The following is a 17509-nucleotide window of genomic DNA, read 5'->3' as shown; positions in this document are numbered from 1 at the left end:
TTTGGCATGTGAGAGCACTTTCGCTCCACACAATAATATAAATGGATTCATTGTACTTGAACACCGTCCGCAACCCACCCATTGTAACGAGCACACAACACCAACAGCACTCACTCATTGTGCATAAAAATCCACTCGTGACTTGTTTCATGCATCTCATAGTCTTTTGTTGCACATCTTGAACATCAAACACCATTTCATTACACACCACACACAGTACTCATCACAAAGCAATCATTCATTCTGCACTACATACACATTGTTCTAATTGTGAATCATACACTTATTATTGTATATCCCGTTCCATTTGGGGAACATCGAACATCACCATGTGTGCTGTTCTGTCCCACAGAGCATGTTCACCGTTATGCTGCCACTCGGTGCCGTACTTTGCCTGCTCTTCTCTTCAGCCCGAACTCACGGTGAGTCCGTGGGACCTTCGTTGCCTTGGCACGAAAGAAACACGAGGCGGCGACGCGGTTCCATGGTAATGGTTCAGCTAAGCTCGACCCAGTCGTACCGACTTTTCGGTGCCTGAGTCTCCTCTCCTCTCCGCGTTCCTTTACCTCTGTGCTATTGGTATCCCGTCTGGCCCACCGTCATTGTGACACCTATCCCATTTGGATGTATGACCAACCCCTGGAGTTCTGCTCTCCTTCGCAACTCTTCTGGTTTGTTAATGCGAGTCGGTGATTCTGAAAGTGCTGTCCCATGGGGGATCCACCAGGAGACTCCATGACTCCAGGATGGGCCTCACTGTGGTCTGTGTTCCAATTGCTACACCATCTGGAAATGTTTTACCCAGCACAGCATGTGGCACTTTTCTTGAGAGTTGCAGTGTTGCTGATAGTTGTTGAATGTTGTGGTGTTGAATTTTGCAGATATGTGTTAATGAGAGTCCCTGTGCTGGACTCGTGCTTGCATTTCACTGAAGTAATTGGGACGCATCAAAATATTGCATAGATTGGAGAATAGAGTTTGCACGTAGATGTGTCCAAGATATTCTGTCAAGACTTGTCGACCATAAAAACAGCCTCGAGTGTAAATTGCAATATATTTGTCCGAGGTTTTGAAGACTATTATTTGCTTGAAACTGTGCATTGTGTGGGTGGGCACACCTGTTTCCTACATTGTCCATACTAGCAGAATATCTGCCCGACGGGTCATCTTGTTCCAAGTGTGCAGCACTTTCTTCTGACACATCCCTTTACTTGGATGGTGTATCGGCAATAGACGACTGTCTTGATCGCTCCCAAAAATAAAAATAAAAATAACCCAGGTTACATCTATGAAGCAAAAACATGCGTACTGCTTATGTGCATATATAATGCATTGTGGTTATACGGCTCAGATTAATTTCATTTGCACTGGGCCATAGGCTGACACCAGAGGCCTGAAGCCTGAGGCCTACATGTACTGTCACCTTCACAAGTCCCTTGACGCCGATCGGCTCCAATCTTTCGATATTTGATGATCCTTTTAACAGTCGCTTATGGTGTTTTACATGGAATGGAAAACTTATAGGGAGGGCATGGTGATTGTGAATGTGACACTTCTGAAGAGCCTTACCAGAGCACCAAAATGGTGGACTATGATTTTTTTAATTTTTTTCTGATTACGATAATTGTGGGTGGCATCAGGCCAGTTGTCCAACGGATGGGGAGAGAGCAGACAGACACGCATACGTACAAACACTTGCTCCATCAACACAGATTATAATCATGGTAGTCGAAGGAACAATATTCCCGGTATCATGTGTGTAAATCTCCCTCCAAGTGCTCCCTTGCACATTCCAATTTTTGTGCGACCCGTGCACATTGCACTCGCGGCGTGTGCACATCTCTGTGTGCCGTCGTTGCTCATGCTCCCCAGGTGAATGGCGCAACACGGCCTCCTGCCTCCCGTGTCCCTCATTTGTTCTTGTCCTCACAGCTTGACCACAAAATGTGTTCATCAAACGCTGCAAACGAATCATCCTTTCAATTCCGCTGCACGTCCATTCAGTTTGTGGGATTGAATACATCCTGCTTATTTCGACTGGTGATGCTTCTACATCGTACGACTTGTGGGTATATACACCTATTGCATACGTGTTTGGAGAGGTATAAATCGAGAAACTTAAGATCGATAAAAAGTAAGGAAAGAAAAAAAGTAGGAGAAGTGTTGAGAGAAGGGTAAGTATGGTGCAAGGAGAGGAAGGAATAGAGAGAGGCGTGGCATGTACAGAATTGTACACAGTGTTCGGTGTTCAGTAATTTTGCCATATTTGCATATGTATTAAATAGATTGCCCTTTTATGCTCTTCTTATTGAGGGGTTTTTTTTTGGTGAAGAGCGAGCTTTATTAAAGAAAGTAGAATTGAGTTACGAACTAACATGAAAAGGGGAAATGAACAAACAAATCAGTCAACCTATTGTATGTAGACAAGGTCTTGGACGATCAACCTGTCTGCAACAAGACAACAATGATGATGTCACCATCTGCCTCCTTATGGAAGATGCCAATTATCTTCAGGGATTTGCTCTCAACAACATTCAGGTGTTTTAACTATGTTGCGCAAGTTCCATTCAATAGCAAGAGGAGTTGAAAAGGTTGTGCACCCAATTGGTCTGACCATGTGGTGCTTCCACTCAGGTGCAGATGAAGGGCCTCACATCTGCGCACATCCTGTCAAATGGAAGGGAATAGCAGAAGTAGGTACTACATATTGGATGAAAATTCATCGACTCATAAATCACAAATTCATATTATTCAATCATATATTTCCAAAATTCAAAAATGCTGATCAATAGATCCCCACCACAAACATGGTGTTTGGTGATAGATATGTCCCTTCTCCCTGACTTTTCCCTTTGCTTTACCTTCGCTGAAATAGTTTTCCTTCTTGCTTTGACGGTGGAAAAGTCATGAATGATACGGTGGTAATTCAAAGACCCAACAATTTCACTCTCAATACTCAAGAGGACCAAACCAGTGAGATGGTGTTGAGTAGTGGTGGATCGGAAATGAGAAAATCTGTTAAATATAAAGTAGAACATTTGAGGGCCAACAAAATGTGATGAAAGCTATACGATTATGAGCCGATGGGTTAATCCTCCCCTGCATCCAGTGAGAATGTGGTGCATCAATTCGGTTTGACCATCTGGTGCATCCAGGCTGTCTGACCTTGTGCTGCACCCAAGTGGTCTGACCACGTGGTTTACCCAGCTGGTCTGACCACGCGGTTCACCCAGCTGGTCTGACCATGCTGTTCACCCAGCTGGTCTGACCACACAGTTCACCCAACTGGTTTGAGCACACGATTCACCCAGCTGGTCTGACCACACTGTTCACCCAACTGGTCTGACCACACTTCACCCAGCTGGTCTGACCACACTGTTCACCCAGCTGGTCTGACCACACTGTTCACCCAGCCGGTCTGACCACACTGTTCACCCAGCCGGTCTGAGCACACGGTTCACCCAGCCGGTCTGAGCACACGGTTCACCCAGCCGGTCTGAGCACACGGTTCACCCAGCTGGTCTGAGCACACGGTTCATCCAGCCGGTCTGAGCACACGGTTCACCCAGCCGGTCTGAGCACACGGTTCACGCAGCTGGTCTGAGCACACGGTTCACCCAGCTGGTCTGAGCACACGGTTCACCCAGCTGGTCTGAGCACACGGTTCACCCAGCTGGTCTGAGCACACGTTTCACCCAGCTGGTCTGACCACACTGTTCACCCAACTGGTCTGACCACACTTCACTCAGCTGGTCTGACCACACTGTTCACCCAGCTGGTCTGACCACACTGTTCACCAAGCCGGTCTGAGCACACGGTTCATCCAGCCGGTCTGAGCACACGGTTCACCCAGCCGGTCTGAGCACACGGTTCACGCAGCTGGTCTGAGCACACGGTTCACCCAGCTGGTCTGAGCACACGGTTCACCCAGCTGGTCTGAGCACACGGTTCACCCAGCTGGTCTGAGCACACGGTTCACCCAGCTGGTCTGAGCACATGGTTCACCCAGCTGGTCTGACCACGCTGTTCACCCAGCTAGTCTGACCACGCTGTTCACCCAGCTGGTCTGACCACGCTGTTCACCCAGCTGGTCTGACCACGCTGTTCACCCAGCTGGTCTGACCACGCTGTTCACCCAGCTAGTCTGACCACGCTGTTCACCCAGCTGGTCTGACCACGCTGTTCACCCAGCTGGTCTGACCACGCTGTTCACCCAGCTGGTCTGACCACGCTGTTCACCCAGCTGGTCTGACCACGCTGTTCACCCAGCTGGTCTGAGCACACGGTTCACCCAGCTGGTCTGAGCACACGGTTCACCCCGCTGGTCTGTCCACACAGTTCGCTCAACTGGTCTGACCACACTGTTCACCCACTGGTCTGACCACACTGTTCACCCAACTGGTCTGAGCACACGGTTCACCCAACTGGTCTGAGCACACGGTTCACCCAGCTGGTCTGACCAGGCTGTTCACCCAGCTGGTCTGAGCACACGGTTCACCCAACTGGTCTGAGCACACTGTTCACCCAGCTGGTCTGACCACGCTGTTCACCCAGCTGGTCTGAGCACACGGTTCACCCCACTGGTCTGACCACACTGTTCACCCAGCTGGTCTGACCACACTGTTCACCCAACTAGTCTGAGCACACGGTTCACCCAACTAGTCTGAGCACACGGTTCACCCAACTGGTCTGACCACGCTGTTCACCCAGCTGGTCTGAGCACACGGTTCACCCAGCTGGTCTGACCACGCTGTTCACCCAGCTGGTCTGACCATGCTGTTCACCCAGCTGGACTGAGCACACGGTTCACCCCGTTGGTCTGACCACACTGTTCACTCAACTGGTCTGAGCACACGGTTCACCCAACTGGTCTGACCACACTGTTCACCCAGCTGGTCTGACCACACTGTTCACCCAACTAGTCTGAGCACACGGTTCACCCAACTAGTCTGAGCACACGGTTCACCCAACTGGTCTGACCACGCTGTTCACCCAGCTGGTCTGAGCACACGGTTCACCCAGCTGGTCTGAGCACACGGTTCACCCAGCTGGTCTGACCACGCTGTTCACCCAGCTGGTCTGACCACGCTGTTCACCCCGCTGGTCTGACCACACTGTTCACTCAACTGGTCTGACCACACTGTTCACCCAGCTGGTCTGACCACACTGTTCACCCAACTGGTCTGAGCACACGGTTCACCCAGCTGGTCTGACCATGCTGTTCACCCAGCTGGTCTGACCACGCTGTTCACCCAGCTGGTCTGACCACGCTGTTCACCCAGCTGGACTGAGCACACGGTTCACCCCGTTGGTCTGACCACACTGTTCACCCAGCTGGTCTGACCACACTGTTCACCCAACTAGTCTGAGCACACGGTTCACCCAACTAGTCTGAGCACACGGTTCACCCAACTGGTCTGACCACGCTGTTCACCCAGCTGCTCTGAGCACACGGTTCACCCAGCTGGTCTGAGCACACGGTTCACCCAGCTGGTCTGACCACGCTGTTCACCCAGCTGGTCTGACCACGCTGTTCACCCCGCTGGTCTGACCACACTGTTCACTCAACTGGTCTGACCACACTGTTCACCCAGCTGGTCTGACCACACTGTTCACCCAACTGGTCTGAGCACACGGTTCACCCAGCTGGTCTGACCATGCTGTTCACCCAGCTGGTCTGACCACGCTGTTCACCCAGCTGGTCTGACCACGCTGTTCACCCAGCTGGACTGAGCACACGGTTCACCCCGTTGGTCTGACCACACTGTTCACCCAGCTGGTCTGACCACTATGTTCACCCAACTAGTCTGAGCACACGGTTCACCCAACTAGTCTGAGCACACGGTTCACCCAACTGGTCTGACCACGCTGTTCACCCAGCTGCTCTGAGCACACGGTTCACCCAGCTGGTCTGAGCACACGGTTCACCCAGCTGGTCTGACCACGCTGTTCACCCAGCTGGTCTGACCAGGCTGTTCACCCCGCTGGTCTGACCACACTGTTCACTCAACTGGTCTGACCACACTGTTCACCCAGCTGGTCTGACCACACTGTTCACCCAGCTGGTCTGACCACACTGTTCACCCAACTGGTCTGAGCACACGGTTCACCCAGCTGGTCTGACCACGCTGTTCACCCAGCTGGTCTGACCACGCTGTTCACCCAGCTGTTCTGACCACGCTGTTCACCCAGCTGGTCTGAGCACACGGTTCACCCAACTGGTCTGAGCACACGGTTCACCCAACTGGTCTGAGCACACAGTTCACCCAGCTGGTCTGACCATGCGGTTCACCCAGCTTGTCTGACCACATGGGTCACTCAGCTGTTGTAACCATGGTGCGTCCAGATGTCTGACCGTGCTTACAAGTAGTCTGATCCGGTCGTGCACCCAAGCCGTTTAACCTCGTGGCTAGCTGGTGTGATTGTACAATGCAGCCAGGTAATTCAATTCTGCTTTCCATTTGGATTTTCTTCTTTGATGACAGCTAATCGACTAATATAAAAGAAGTGGCGAGAGGGTGCAAACACTTTTCGACGATGGGGCTGTCCACCTTGATAGCATGACTTGCTTTTTGGTAAAGCACCACAGTTTAAAATCCACCCCTCACCAAATGTGACCTCTTGAAGGAAAAATATTTTCCTCCCATGGCCCATCTTCCATCTGCACGGAAAGTGGTAAATTTTCTCCCAATTGACGACCAAAAATAAGTGAGGGGAAATGGATCTTCCTGAATAATATTCATTTCACCTTTTTCTGCAGGTTATAAAAAAAAGGTTGTGCCATCCATCATACGAGGTATAAATTCAGAGTCGCTTCGCTTTTACACTTGCTTCTGTATATCTTTCATGAAATCCGGTTCTGGTCTATTCTGGACACGGCAGGATGTGCATCGTCGTGTTGCATTACATAGAGGCGGATGTTCTCTCATTGGATGTATTATGTGCTTTTTATCTAGTGGTGCTAGTTTGGTGATCCCTCCAAGAGTCCAATATCCCTTTAATGGTTTCATATGTGCTCTCTTACGCTGGATGTTACATTTTATACCTCATTCACTGAATGTGCAGTTGAAGAGGGTTGCCTCGTCTTCTCTTGTGCTCCGTAAAACCATATTTATTTTACTGTTGCAATCCTGGGTTTAAATGTTTGTCTCAATTGTTCACTTTCCTGGTTAAACTACTTTGTCCGTTTGACTCGTCCACTTGACGGGCAAAACATTGTTGATTCCATAAAGAATACTACAAGGGAACTCGGTAGAGCATATACCTCCGCCATGCAATCTCTCATCCATAGAATGTATCGTGCCCAATATATTTTTGAAATATCATGCTATATGTCGTTTTTGGCCTCATCTCTCAATGGTGAAGAATGACTGAAAAAAACTTAAAAAATTATCGTATCCGGATCTGCATTCAGATCTTCACAAAAATAAAATCAATTTGTCGTGGTCACACACCCAACCTGTTCACCACGTTTCGTCCGAATCCATCCACAACTTGTTGAGATATCCTGCACACAAACAACCAGATAAAATTGTTCGTTGAGCAAGGAATTGCCGGAATAACTTTGTCATATCTCCATGATCTCTGAAAAAAGAAAAACCTGGAAATCAACTTGATTCTTATAAGTCGATAGTGCTCCTGTTTCATGAGTTATAGTACTTAGTTTTTGTCATGATCATAACTTGGAAGTCAATCGGATTTGAAATGGCGTTTTTATTGCAATTTTAAAGTTTTCACCCAACCGCTAAAAGGGTGTTGGTGTGACACCACAATGAGACATATGGTTGGATGCAGTATTGGAAGATGCACATTTTGGATTTGGTTTGAAGTCGATACGACCATTTTAGCAGATGTTATTGCAAAAATAATAAGTTCGGTTTTTCGGTGACCTTGACCTTGACCTTTGACATAGATTCACCAAAAACGACAAGTGTCTAAGTTGGACCATGGCCGTCGTCTGTACCCAGTTTGGTTATGATCGCTGAAATGGTGTGGCTGCTACAGGGTAAACAAACACGTAAACAAACAAACAGACAGACAGACACAGAATGACACACAGAACCGACCAACATAATTGCCGAAATCCGAAGGATTCCGGCAATTAACAAACAAACACCCAGACAGTGATGAAATTTTATCCCCATTCCACCTTCGGTGGTAGAGGTAACAACTCTATATTTTCAAAGTCGGCTTTCACTCTGAACATACTCTTCCTTCAACAGCATTGTAACAATTTTTAGCCACCTTCAGTCCTTAAAAAATGAGTCTTAAAAAAAATAAAAAAATTCATTGTTTTCATTTTATAATATTTGCTGACTTTTTGGGTTGATTTAACTTGACTTTGTGGCTTAACATAGGTTCGATTGTCTGCTCTGATTCTGGGAGGTCGGCAGTTCGAATCCTGGTGGAGTCATACTGAAGACTTGAAAAATGTTTCGTGCTGCTTTCTTGCTTCACTCTCAGCATCTATAACAGGACAGAACAGGGACAAACGACCATAGGTTGGCAACCATTGCACCGGCTTGACAGTCCTAACAGCCTCGTACTGCGTTGAAATACTTTGAAAGGGAACTCGTATTTATTTATTATGTTTGACTTCAGTTTCTTTTATTTGTTATGATCAGCTTAATTGATTGTTCAAGAACATTTATGCATCTTTTTCACCTTTCTGTTACAATTCCTCCTTCCTCTTCATCATTGTAATATTTAATTATATATGGTCAAACGTTGAGTTATTGTCTTTGAACTTTATGATTTTTTTTTCCTCATCTTCCCCCCCCCCTTTTTTTTCTTCTTCCTCTTCTTTTCCCTCCACCTTCTAATTCTTCTTCCTCCTCTGCTTATAATTATCTTATTTTTGTTCTTGTACTTACTTCTCCTCTTCTTTTGCTTGTTACTACAACTCTTCCACCTCCTCTTTAGCATACTACTACAACCACTCATCATGGGATGCAATATTTATAACAGCTCTTGATGTTCATTTTCTTCGGACAGCAGTATCGCTCATTTTGTTGTACGTTTGGATCTGAATCCCTTCGGTTGGATGCAACCCCTTACTAAGTTTAAACAAGCTAAAACTGCTGTTCTGGTGAAGTGCCAGCAAGGAGTGTACATCCTCCTTTGGAGAGTTCATTTCAGCCAGCTGTGCCTTTGGAAATTTTATTGTGCGCATGTAAAGGTATCGGACTGTCAGCCCTTTGAATCAATCCTGTCTTTAAGCAGGCCGTGGTATTATAGTAAATGTGCTTTTGGATGTTAAGATTGATATTCATATTAAGTAAATGGCATATACAGACTTGCGTTAATGTATCCTAATCTGTTCCTGTAATTTACTCAAGTAATGTGATTTGAGAGACATTTGAGGGACTTATGGGTCACAGGGTCAAGTGTGCTCTCCCTCTGTTTAAATATGGAAGATATTTTAACCGTTGGAGTCAGTGTGATGTATTATTGGAGTTCATAATTGCAGTCTTAATTGAGCACCTTGTGGTTTTGTGGTGGCTGAGTGCAGTCATGGCCTGTGGGTGAGGATGCCGCAATTGAATCTCAGATGTGGCTGCTTCAATTCCAGCACAAGGCATCAATAATAAAAAAAGATTTTTAGCAGCGACTCATAGAGAGTCTCGGCATTCTTCTTCTTCTTCTTCTTCTTCTTCTTCTTCTTCTTCTTCTTCTTCTTACAAACCTTAACCTCGACTCGGCTCTTGTGTATACAAGATCCGGATCTCCTTAAATACTAAGCACATGTACACATCCTCACATTGAAGGTGCCTTTTGAGAGCGTCTATCACGAACTTTTAAATATATTCGGACATTTGCTTTAAAGTTTCGAAAAGTTCACGTAACTATTTAAAGATAATTCCATTTATCGTATTGTAATTTCCTAAATACACTATTTATTTCGCAAATACACTATATATCGTAAATACGTAAATACACTGACGGGTCTCGCTATTGACTCAATCAAGGCACGTGACGAAATATCGGAAGTTTTTGTTGTTTTTTTTTATTGTTTTTTTTTTAGCCGACAAAACCCTAAGGACGCTGCTCTTGGACACATTTGTCCTTGCTATTCTATGTTTCCGCAAATTGTGCTATTCTTGGGAGAATTATCAAACGGTTACGATTAGATTGTTTATTAAAAATCTTGGGGAGAGAACCGAAGCAGGAGAAAGAGTCGACTTCTCTCTGGCTTATGGACCGAGAAGAACGTGGACAGGAAAATGATTGTAAAACTGCTTTTGTTTTGCAGCATAACAAACCAGCTCTGACAATACATTCTACAAACTAGAAGTTCATAGGAGTATGTTTATCACCAAAGCAAACGAACTGTGGCTCTTTTTTTGAGTGTTAACCCTTCATCAGAATTAAAGTTATATTTTAAAAAGCAATTGAGAAGCATCGTGCAGTAAAAATTTGTGTATGCTCATTGGGGAATCAAATTGAGGTGTTGCCTGATGTTGTAATACCTGAATGTAGATCAGTTGTGGTAACTCTGAACTAAAAACAGCTGTTGATTCATGAATTAAAAAGAGTTTCATCAGAGATTCTTCCCTTCCCAGGTATGGAGAGGAATCTCCTCATTGGCTCAATGCAGGTCGACACCGTTGCATGTTTCAATCAGTCACAGTTATGCCAACGAGTCAGTGCCAGGTCATGAAGTATTATTTTGCTTGGAATGTGTAGCAAGAGTATTAATTCTTATGGAGTCAACATCAGCAGTGACTGATCAGTGGGAACTGTTTTTAATGAGTTAATTTGATATTCCCAGATATTCGTGCTGTCTAATTGTTATTTGACCTCCTCATTGTATGTGTGTGTTTGTGTGTGCATGTGCATGTTTGTACAATTTTTGTATGGGTGTGTGTATGTATATGTGTGTGTGTGTGTATATATGTATATATATATATATATATATATATATATATATATATATATATATATATATATATATATATATATACCAGATGACCCGTGAATCCGTTGGGTTCCCGTTGTGACAGCGGTTGATGAAAAAATAAAAAAAGGCAAAATTTTAATATTATTTAGTGGTCAAACTTTAACTTGAAGAAAATTTGAGCATTTGGCCAACCGGTTTCTCGAGGTATGTCAACACGTTCTCCATGGTTTGTCCTTGCACTTTATGGATCGTCATACCAAAACTTGACTGAATTGGGAATTGATTTTTTAATCAGTTTTTTTTGTTGTTGCCCAATTTGAATGAAACTTGATACAGCACACCGCAGACAAATGATGAGCAAGGTGGCCCTAAAATTTTTGTTCTATCGTTTACCATTTTGGCTGTATTTTGGGAACATACATACATATTGTTGTGGGCCGGGGGTCGGGTGAGAAGACCACGAGGTGGGGGAAGCTATCTCGGTTCCCACCAGACTCTGCGGAATTGTAGGTCGGCACACACGGATAATTCCGTGACGCGGCGGGTCGCTTAACCGACCGTGAACGCCAATTACTCAACCGCGTAACCTCGACTCCTCCCGTCTATGGGTTAATCGGGCTACCTAATTAATCACGTGATGTAATTACCGGGGAACACGCCCTCGGTACACCTTGTCCGAACCGGATCACGACACCGGACCAGATCACTTTTCCGGATCGGATGCAGTCGAGCGACACTGCCAAGGATTTACCAGTTAAAAGGAACGCATCGTTGGGAATCAAGTCCCGGCTAAACTAGGATTCGGACCATGCTGGATCAATGGAGGAAAAGACAAAAACGAGCTGGGAACATTCCTCATAATAATTTATTAACAATGGGCGAGGAATGGTATGTGGCACGATCAACGTTTATTGGGGTGTGTTGTGCAGAGATAGGGGAGAGAGAGGTGTGGTGCAGCAAATAAACAGGAAACTTACAAAAGCCGACACAGAGCAGACTTAATGCGAAAATAATTACAATAATAATGATAACAATAACGACCTTCTGCAGTCTTACTTAAGCAGACAGGCACCAGGACACACAAACACACAAGCAAAAACACACGGACACAGAAAACCCGATTAAGAGGGAGTATTGCAACAAGAAGGGAGAGGAGTTGAAGCCACGATCTCAGTACCTTTGTTCTTGACTGCAGGAACGCGCCACTAATACGTTTTGGGGGGGGATGCTCCATAGTGCGGCACCCGACAGTTGGCACGTCGTCTCTGGCTTCAGCAGAGTGTGTGTAGACCGTGTTCGTGAAGGAGGGACGTGAGTGGAGAAGGGGCGGAGTCCAGGGTGCGTGGATGGAGTGGTAGGCAGGACCAGGTAAGCGGGTGGGGTTAACGTCGTGTGGGCAGAGACGAGGAGGTGGAGTCCAGGCAGCAGGAGGCGGGTCATGGCAATGTCGACGAGCGAGGCGAGGGCGAGGCCAGAGCGAGAGAGAGGCAGGGTCCAGGAAGCAGGAGGCGGGTTGTGCCGAGAGACGAGGGCGAGGCCAGAGCGAGCGAGTGAATGAGAGAGAAAGGCGGAGGGACCGCTCCGACTTTTATAGGACGTGCAACGTGGGGGGAGGGGCCACCACCGAAGCGAAACGTCATCACCTGAATCGGGCGCTCCGATTGGCCCCGACCCCTCATGTGGCCCGCCAACTTTGGCCGGAAACCACCTCCCTTCTTTTCCGGCAAGGCCATTTCAGACAGCGGCAATATTCCACTCCGACCCCACGACATGACACGAATCGCCCACACCGAAATTGGCACTCGAATCGTCCCACCAAAATCCCCGGGCCGTACCCTGGCAACCGGCCGAGGGTCCCGCATGCCCAGTCAGGCGTCCGACCAGCGCCGATCAACGTGGACCGCACTGTACATTCCCCGGCTCGATCGCAACTTTTCTGGCCATAGAGACGAGAAGACGTTCACCATCCGTGGGGAATCCGCTGCTGCCAGCGAGGGCTGAAGGTACATCGTTATGGATAAATCCATGCATGTTTCACGAGCGGCGTACGTGTCTGCTTTTGAGCACATTCTATACAGGGTGTGCGGTTCGGCCATTACGCACGTGGTCAGTGCTCGCATTCGCACGACTCTGCGTGTGCGCAGGGCGAACACCAATATGTGTCGGATATTGAGGTTGAAAAGGTACGCGCCACTTTTACTCTGCACACTCATATTTCACCCAACATGGTGTGGAGTCGCCTTTATCTGCCTCCGTACACGTTTCGTGCAGCGTGGGCATCGTGATGGCTGTGTTTCCTGGGTTGTGAAAAACACCATTGGGTGAAAATTACCGCTGCGAGGGCGCTTGGCAGGCTGTGTTTTGTACAGAGGGTTGTGGGTGCAGTGTCTGCTTGGCCTTTGCTGTGGACCCATGTCACAGTGCCGGGCGCACGTGGCTCAGATTTACCTCAGGAATAATCAGACGAAAAGAAGAGTAGGGACGAAATGAAGTAAAAATGATGTAAGCAAACCGAGCTATGAGATCATCGCAACACACGCCCCTATTGTCCCGCTAGACAAAGGGAAGGGACCATCTACACGTATAATAATGGAATAACTGTCTTGGGACCACTATCTGTTGGATGCACAAGGTTCCAAGAACCGCAACAATATATATATATATATATATATATATATATATATATATATATATATATATATATATATATATATATATTTTTTTTTTTACAAGTCGACCCACGAACCCGATGGGTTCACGTTGTGACAGTGGTTGATGAAAAAAATAATAAGGACACGAAATTTTAATATTATTGAGTGGTCAAACTTTTTTGGCTATACTTCGGGAATATACAAGATGAGAGTTTTAGTAATATAAGATATGCATATATATATATATATATATATATATATATATATATATATATATATATATATATGTACACAAGATGAGAGTTTTCGTAAGAAATAGATGTATATATTTATATATATATTTATGTGTAAAAAATATTTATATATATTTTTTATGTATATATATATATATATATATATATATATATATATATATATATATATATATATATATATACATACATATATTTATGTGTTCATATGTATACATTTTTCTTTTATATATATATATATATGTATATATTTATTTATATACATATATATATATATATATATATATGTAAATATATATACAGTATATCATATTGGATGCAACCAAAACCAGGAACAGAGTTCAGAGAACAAACCAGGAAAAAAACAAAAATATATATATATATGTGTCATATGCATTATGTAATGTATATACATATATAATACATATTTATTACCAGGCGTAGTGGCGTGCGCCTGAAATCCGGTGACTCGGAGGCTTGGGTTGGAGGATCGCTTGAGGACGCGAACTCTGTGCTGGGCCACGCTATGAGAGGGTGTAGGGCAGCCCGGAATCATGGCGAAACCCAATCCTTATCCCTGTGTCATAAGAAGCGGTCAAGGTTGTGTCAGGAAGGGCATCCGGCGTAAAACCTGTGCCAAATCAGTATGCGGATCAGAACGGATGATCCGCTGTGGCGACCCTTCACGGGAGCAGCCGAAAGAAGAAGAATAACAACAACAACATATAATATATACATATAAAATATACAAGGTCCGTCTAAAAAGTAACGGGACTGAGCCTGCTCTGTGCTCCACTTACACAACTTGAATACACAACTTACACAACACAACCACGTTGTCTCGTCCGAGTCATCGTGCTGTGAGTCGTGAGCAGAGAGCCAATCTGAAGTTTCTTGCCAAGCTTGACAAAACACCTTCCGAATCCTTCACAATGCAGCAGAAAGTCTACGGGGAAGAAAGATGTCACGCACACGTGCATTTGAATGGCACAAGAGATTCAAAGAGGGACAGGAGGAGGTTGAAGACAATCCACGGTCTTGAAGACCTTCAACGAGCAGAACGGTGGACAACATGGAGCGTGTGAAGCAGATGGTGCGTGCAGATCGTCGACTCATGGTGCGGATGATTGCTGAGGAACTTTCCATCAACAAGGACACTGTCTGGAGCATCATTACTGAAAATGTCGAAATGCGCAAGGTGTGTGCAAAGATGGTCCCAAAGCTGTTGTCCGAAGACCAGAAACAGCAAAGAGTCACTGTCTGTCAAGACATTATCGAGCTCCTCGAGGACGATCCAGACCTGCTCGGGAAAGTAATTACCTGGCGATGAATCGTGGATATTCGTTTACGATCCCGAGACCAAACAGCAGAGTCATCAGTGGAAAAGTCCAGCATCACCAAGAACAAATAAAGCAAGGATGTCGAAGTCGAAGGTCAAGGTGATGTTTATCGCGTTTTTTTTAACATTAAGGGCACCACTTCGAGTTTCCACCACAGGGTCAAACAGTGAATGAATACGTGTACAAGGAGATCCTCGGCATCTCATGAGATCAGTCCTGGACAAGAGGAGACATCTGTGGGAGGACAACGCCTGGGTGCTCCACCATGACAACGCCCCTGCTCACAGTGCCCTGAGCATCCAACCGTTTCTGATGGAGAGGAACGTGCCAACTCTGGAGCAACTCCGTATTCGCCAGACTTGGCCCCTTATTATTTTTTTCCTATTCCCCAAGCTCAAGGGGGTGATCAAGGGGACCCGATTTCCTGATGTGGAGGCCGTTAAAAGGGCCGTGACGACGGTGCAACGGAGGATTCCAGAAGAAGCCTTCCGGAGGTGCATCGAAGCGTGGAAGAAGAGGATGGTTCAGTGTGTGAGACTGGAGGGAAACTATTTTGTCGGGGACAAGCTGTGATTTCAATATATTTTTTGGAATAAAATTTCTGTGAAGTCAGTCACTTTACTTTTTAGACGGACCTCATGTATGTGTATATACATATATATTATGGTGTACCACTTTTGCAAAAGTAGTTGCTGGAATGAAGCACTATGTACTTATCGATTCCACAAGTGAAGTTAGGTGATCGACCAAAGGTTGAAAATTTTCCCGCCTTTTTTGATCGTGAGCCGCCATTTTGAAATTTCAGGAAAAATCCATATTTTTGGAAATAATATTGATTTTTGAATATTTAAAAAAATATTTCTCTGTGTTTAGATGGCCGAATACACTTCAGTAGGCACCATTATGATAGCAAGTACCCGTAAATATTATTCACAAACTTGTCCCGACATTTTGTGAAGGGTTTGCCATTTTGGAAATTCAGTGAAAATTGTATATTTTGTGTATATTTCATGAAATATATATATATATATATATATATATATATATATATATATATATATATATATATATATATATATATATATATATATATATATATATATATATATATACTAGTAGTAAAGCCCGGCGTTGCTCGGGCAACACCTGGGCTTTCTTGCAAATTTCCTGAATAGCGGTTAGGGGTTAGCAGTTCGGGTTGGGGTTAGCGGTTAGCGTTAGGGTTAGGGTTGCGGTTGGGGTTAGCAGTTCGCTGTTAGGGTTAGGGTTAGCTGTTAGGGTTAGTGTTAGGGTAGCTAACCCTAACACTTACAGTAACCCAAACCCTCACCCTAACCTTAACAGCTTGGCGTAGCGGAGGTAAACAGCGCCCGGGGCAAAGTGGAAACTTGCATCCCCCGTAGGCCTTAAACTTGAGTGGATTTGAATGGAAAATCCCATAAGGGATATCAATTTATCGATTTTTTTTGAATATCGGAAGTGTTATGGAAAAAATTTATAGCCAATGACCTAAGTTGGACCAAAAGCCAGACTCGTACCGAATTTGAATGTAATAGGTTGGAGTTTGTGAAAATGCATCAAAACGAATTTTGAGGGGCCTCTTAAGGAAGACAATAATATCATTAGTATATGTGCCAAATCTTGTTTCATTTCATGCAGTAACAAAAATCTGATGGTGGAACAAAGAAAGGGGCATGCCGAAATATATATCTATCTATCTATATATATATATATATATATATATATATATATATATATATATATATATATATATATATATATATATATATATATATATATATATATATATATATATATTCTTTGTGTACTTGCAGATAAACCTTGACTGACCAATGGTCAGGGCTCCTGTGTCTATGTGGGAGAAGTTCGCAAGTTACAGGAAATTTTGCGAAAGTGCTCATTCTTTGCGTGTTGTAAATGATCGAGCTGAAAGAGGAATTTAGCTATTGTCTGACTTTATTCATATGTGTAATGATGAGAAACGACGTCAAGCATTGCTACAGTGCGTGGAAGAGTTTTGTATAGTCTTTACCCAGACTATACAAAACAAATGCTATGTTCTCTATAAGATATCTGTGTGGTTGCTTGTTTGCTAGATTGTTATGTTGTCATATATGAAAACCTTGTCACTTAAAACATATTTGGTTGTTCTCATAATTCATTGATCATGCTCTCATTTGTCATTAATAATCTCTTTATGAAAACGCTACTACTGATATTCTGTAAATGCCTAACAATGTGCCGTGCAATAATTGTCAAAATATGGGATTTTCAGTGAAATTCCAAAATGGCAACCCCTTCTCAAAATGTTGGGACAAGTTGTGAATAATATTTACGGGTACTTAC

At 44.7% G+C, this 17509-nt stretch overlaps 1 protein-coding gene across 3 annotated transcripts in view; it reads left to right on the top strand.

Annotated features, from left to right (window-relative positions):
• LOC147011030 (transmembrane protein 132E-like) overlaps positions 1–17509 on the top strand; it is a 506523-nt gene that overhangs the window by 4970 nt on the left and 484044 nt on the right. For all 3 annotated transcript variants that reach the window (XR_015052610.1, XM_085860680.1, XM_085860681.1), the window contains one exon: positions 353–422. Coding sequence is in view for 2 of the 3 variants with exons in the window: in XM_085860680.1 (XP_085716806.1) it covers positions 353–422 (70 nt within the window). In the remaining variant the exon portion in view is untranslated. The remainder of the gene's footprint in view (positions 1–352; positions 423–17509) is intronic.

The sequence above is a fragment of the Eptatretus burgeri genome, chromosome 16, assembly GCF_056783735.1.
Source record: "Eptatretus burgeri isolate ZD-2024b chromosome 16, Ebu_testis_v1, whole genome shotgun sequence".
NCBI lineage: Eukaryota > Metazoa > Chordata > Myxini > Myxiniformes > Myxinidae > Eptatretus > Eptatretus burgeri.
The sequence above is the reverse complement of the archived record's forward strand: the minus strand, read 5'-3'. Positions and strand labels throughout refer to the sequence as shown.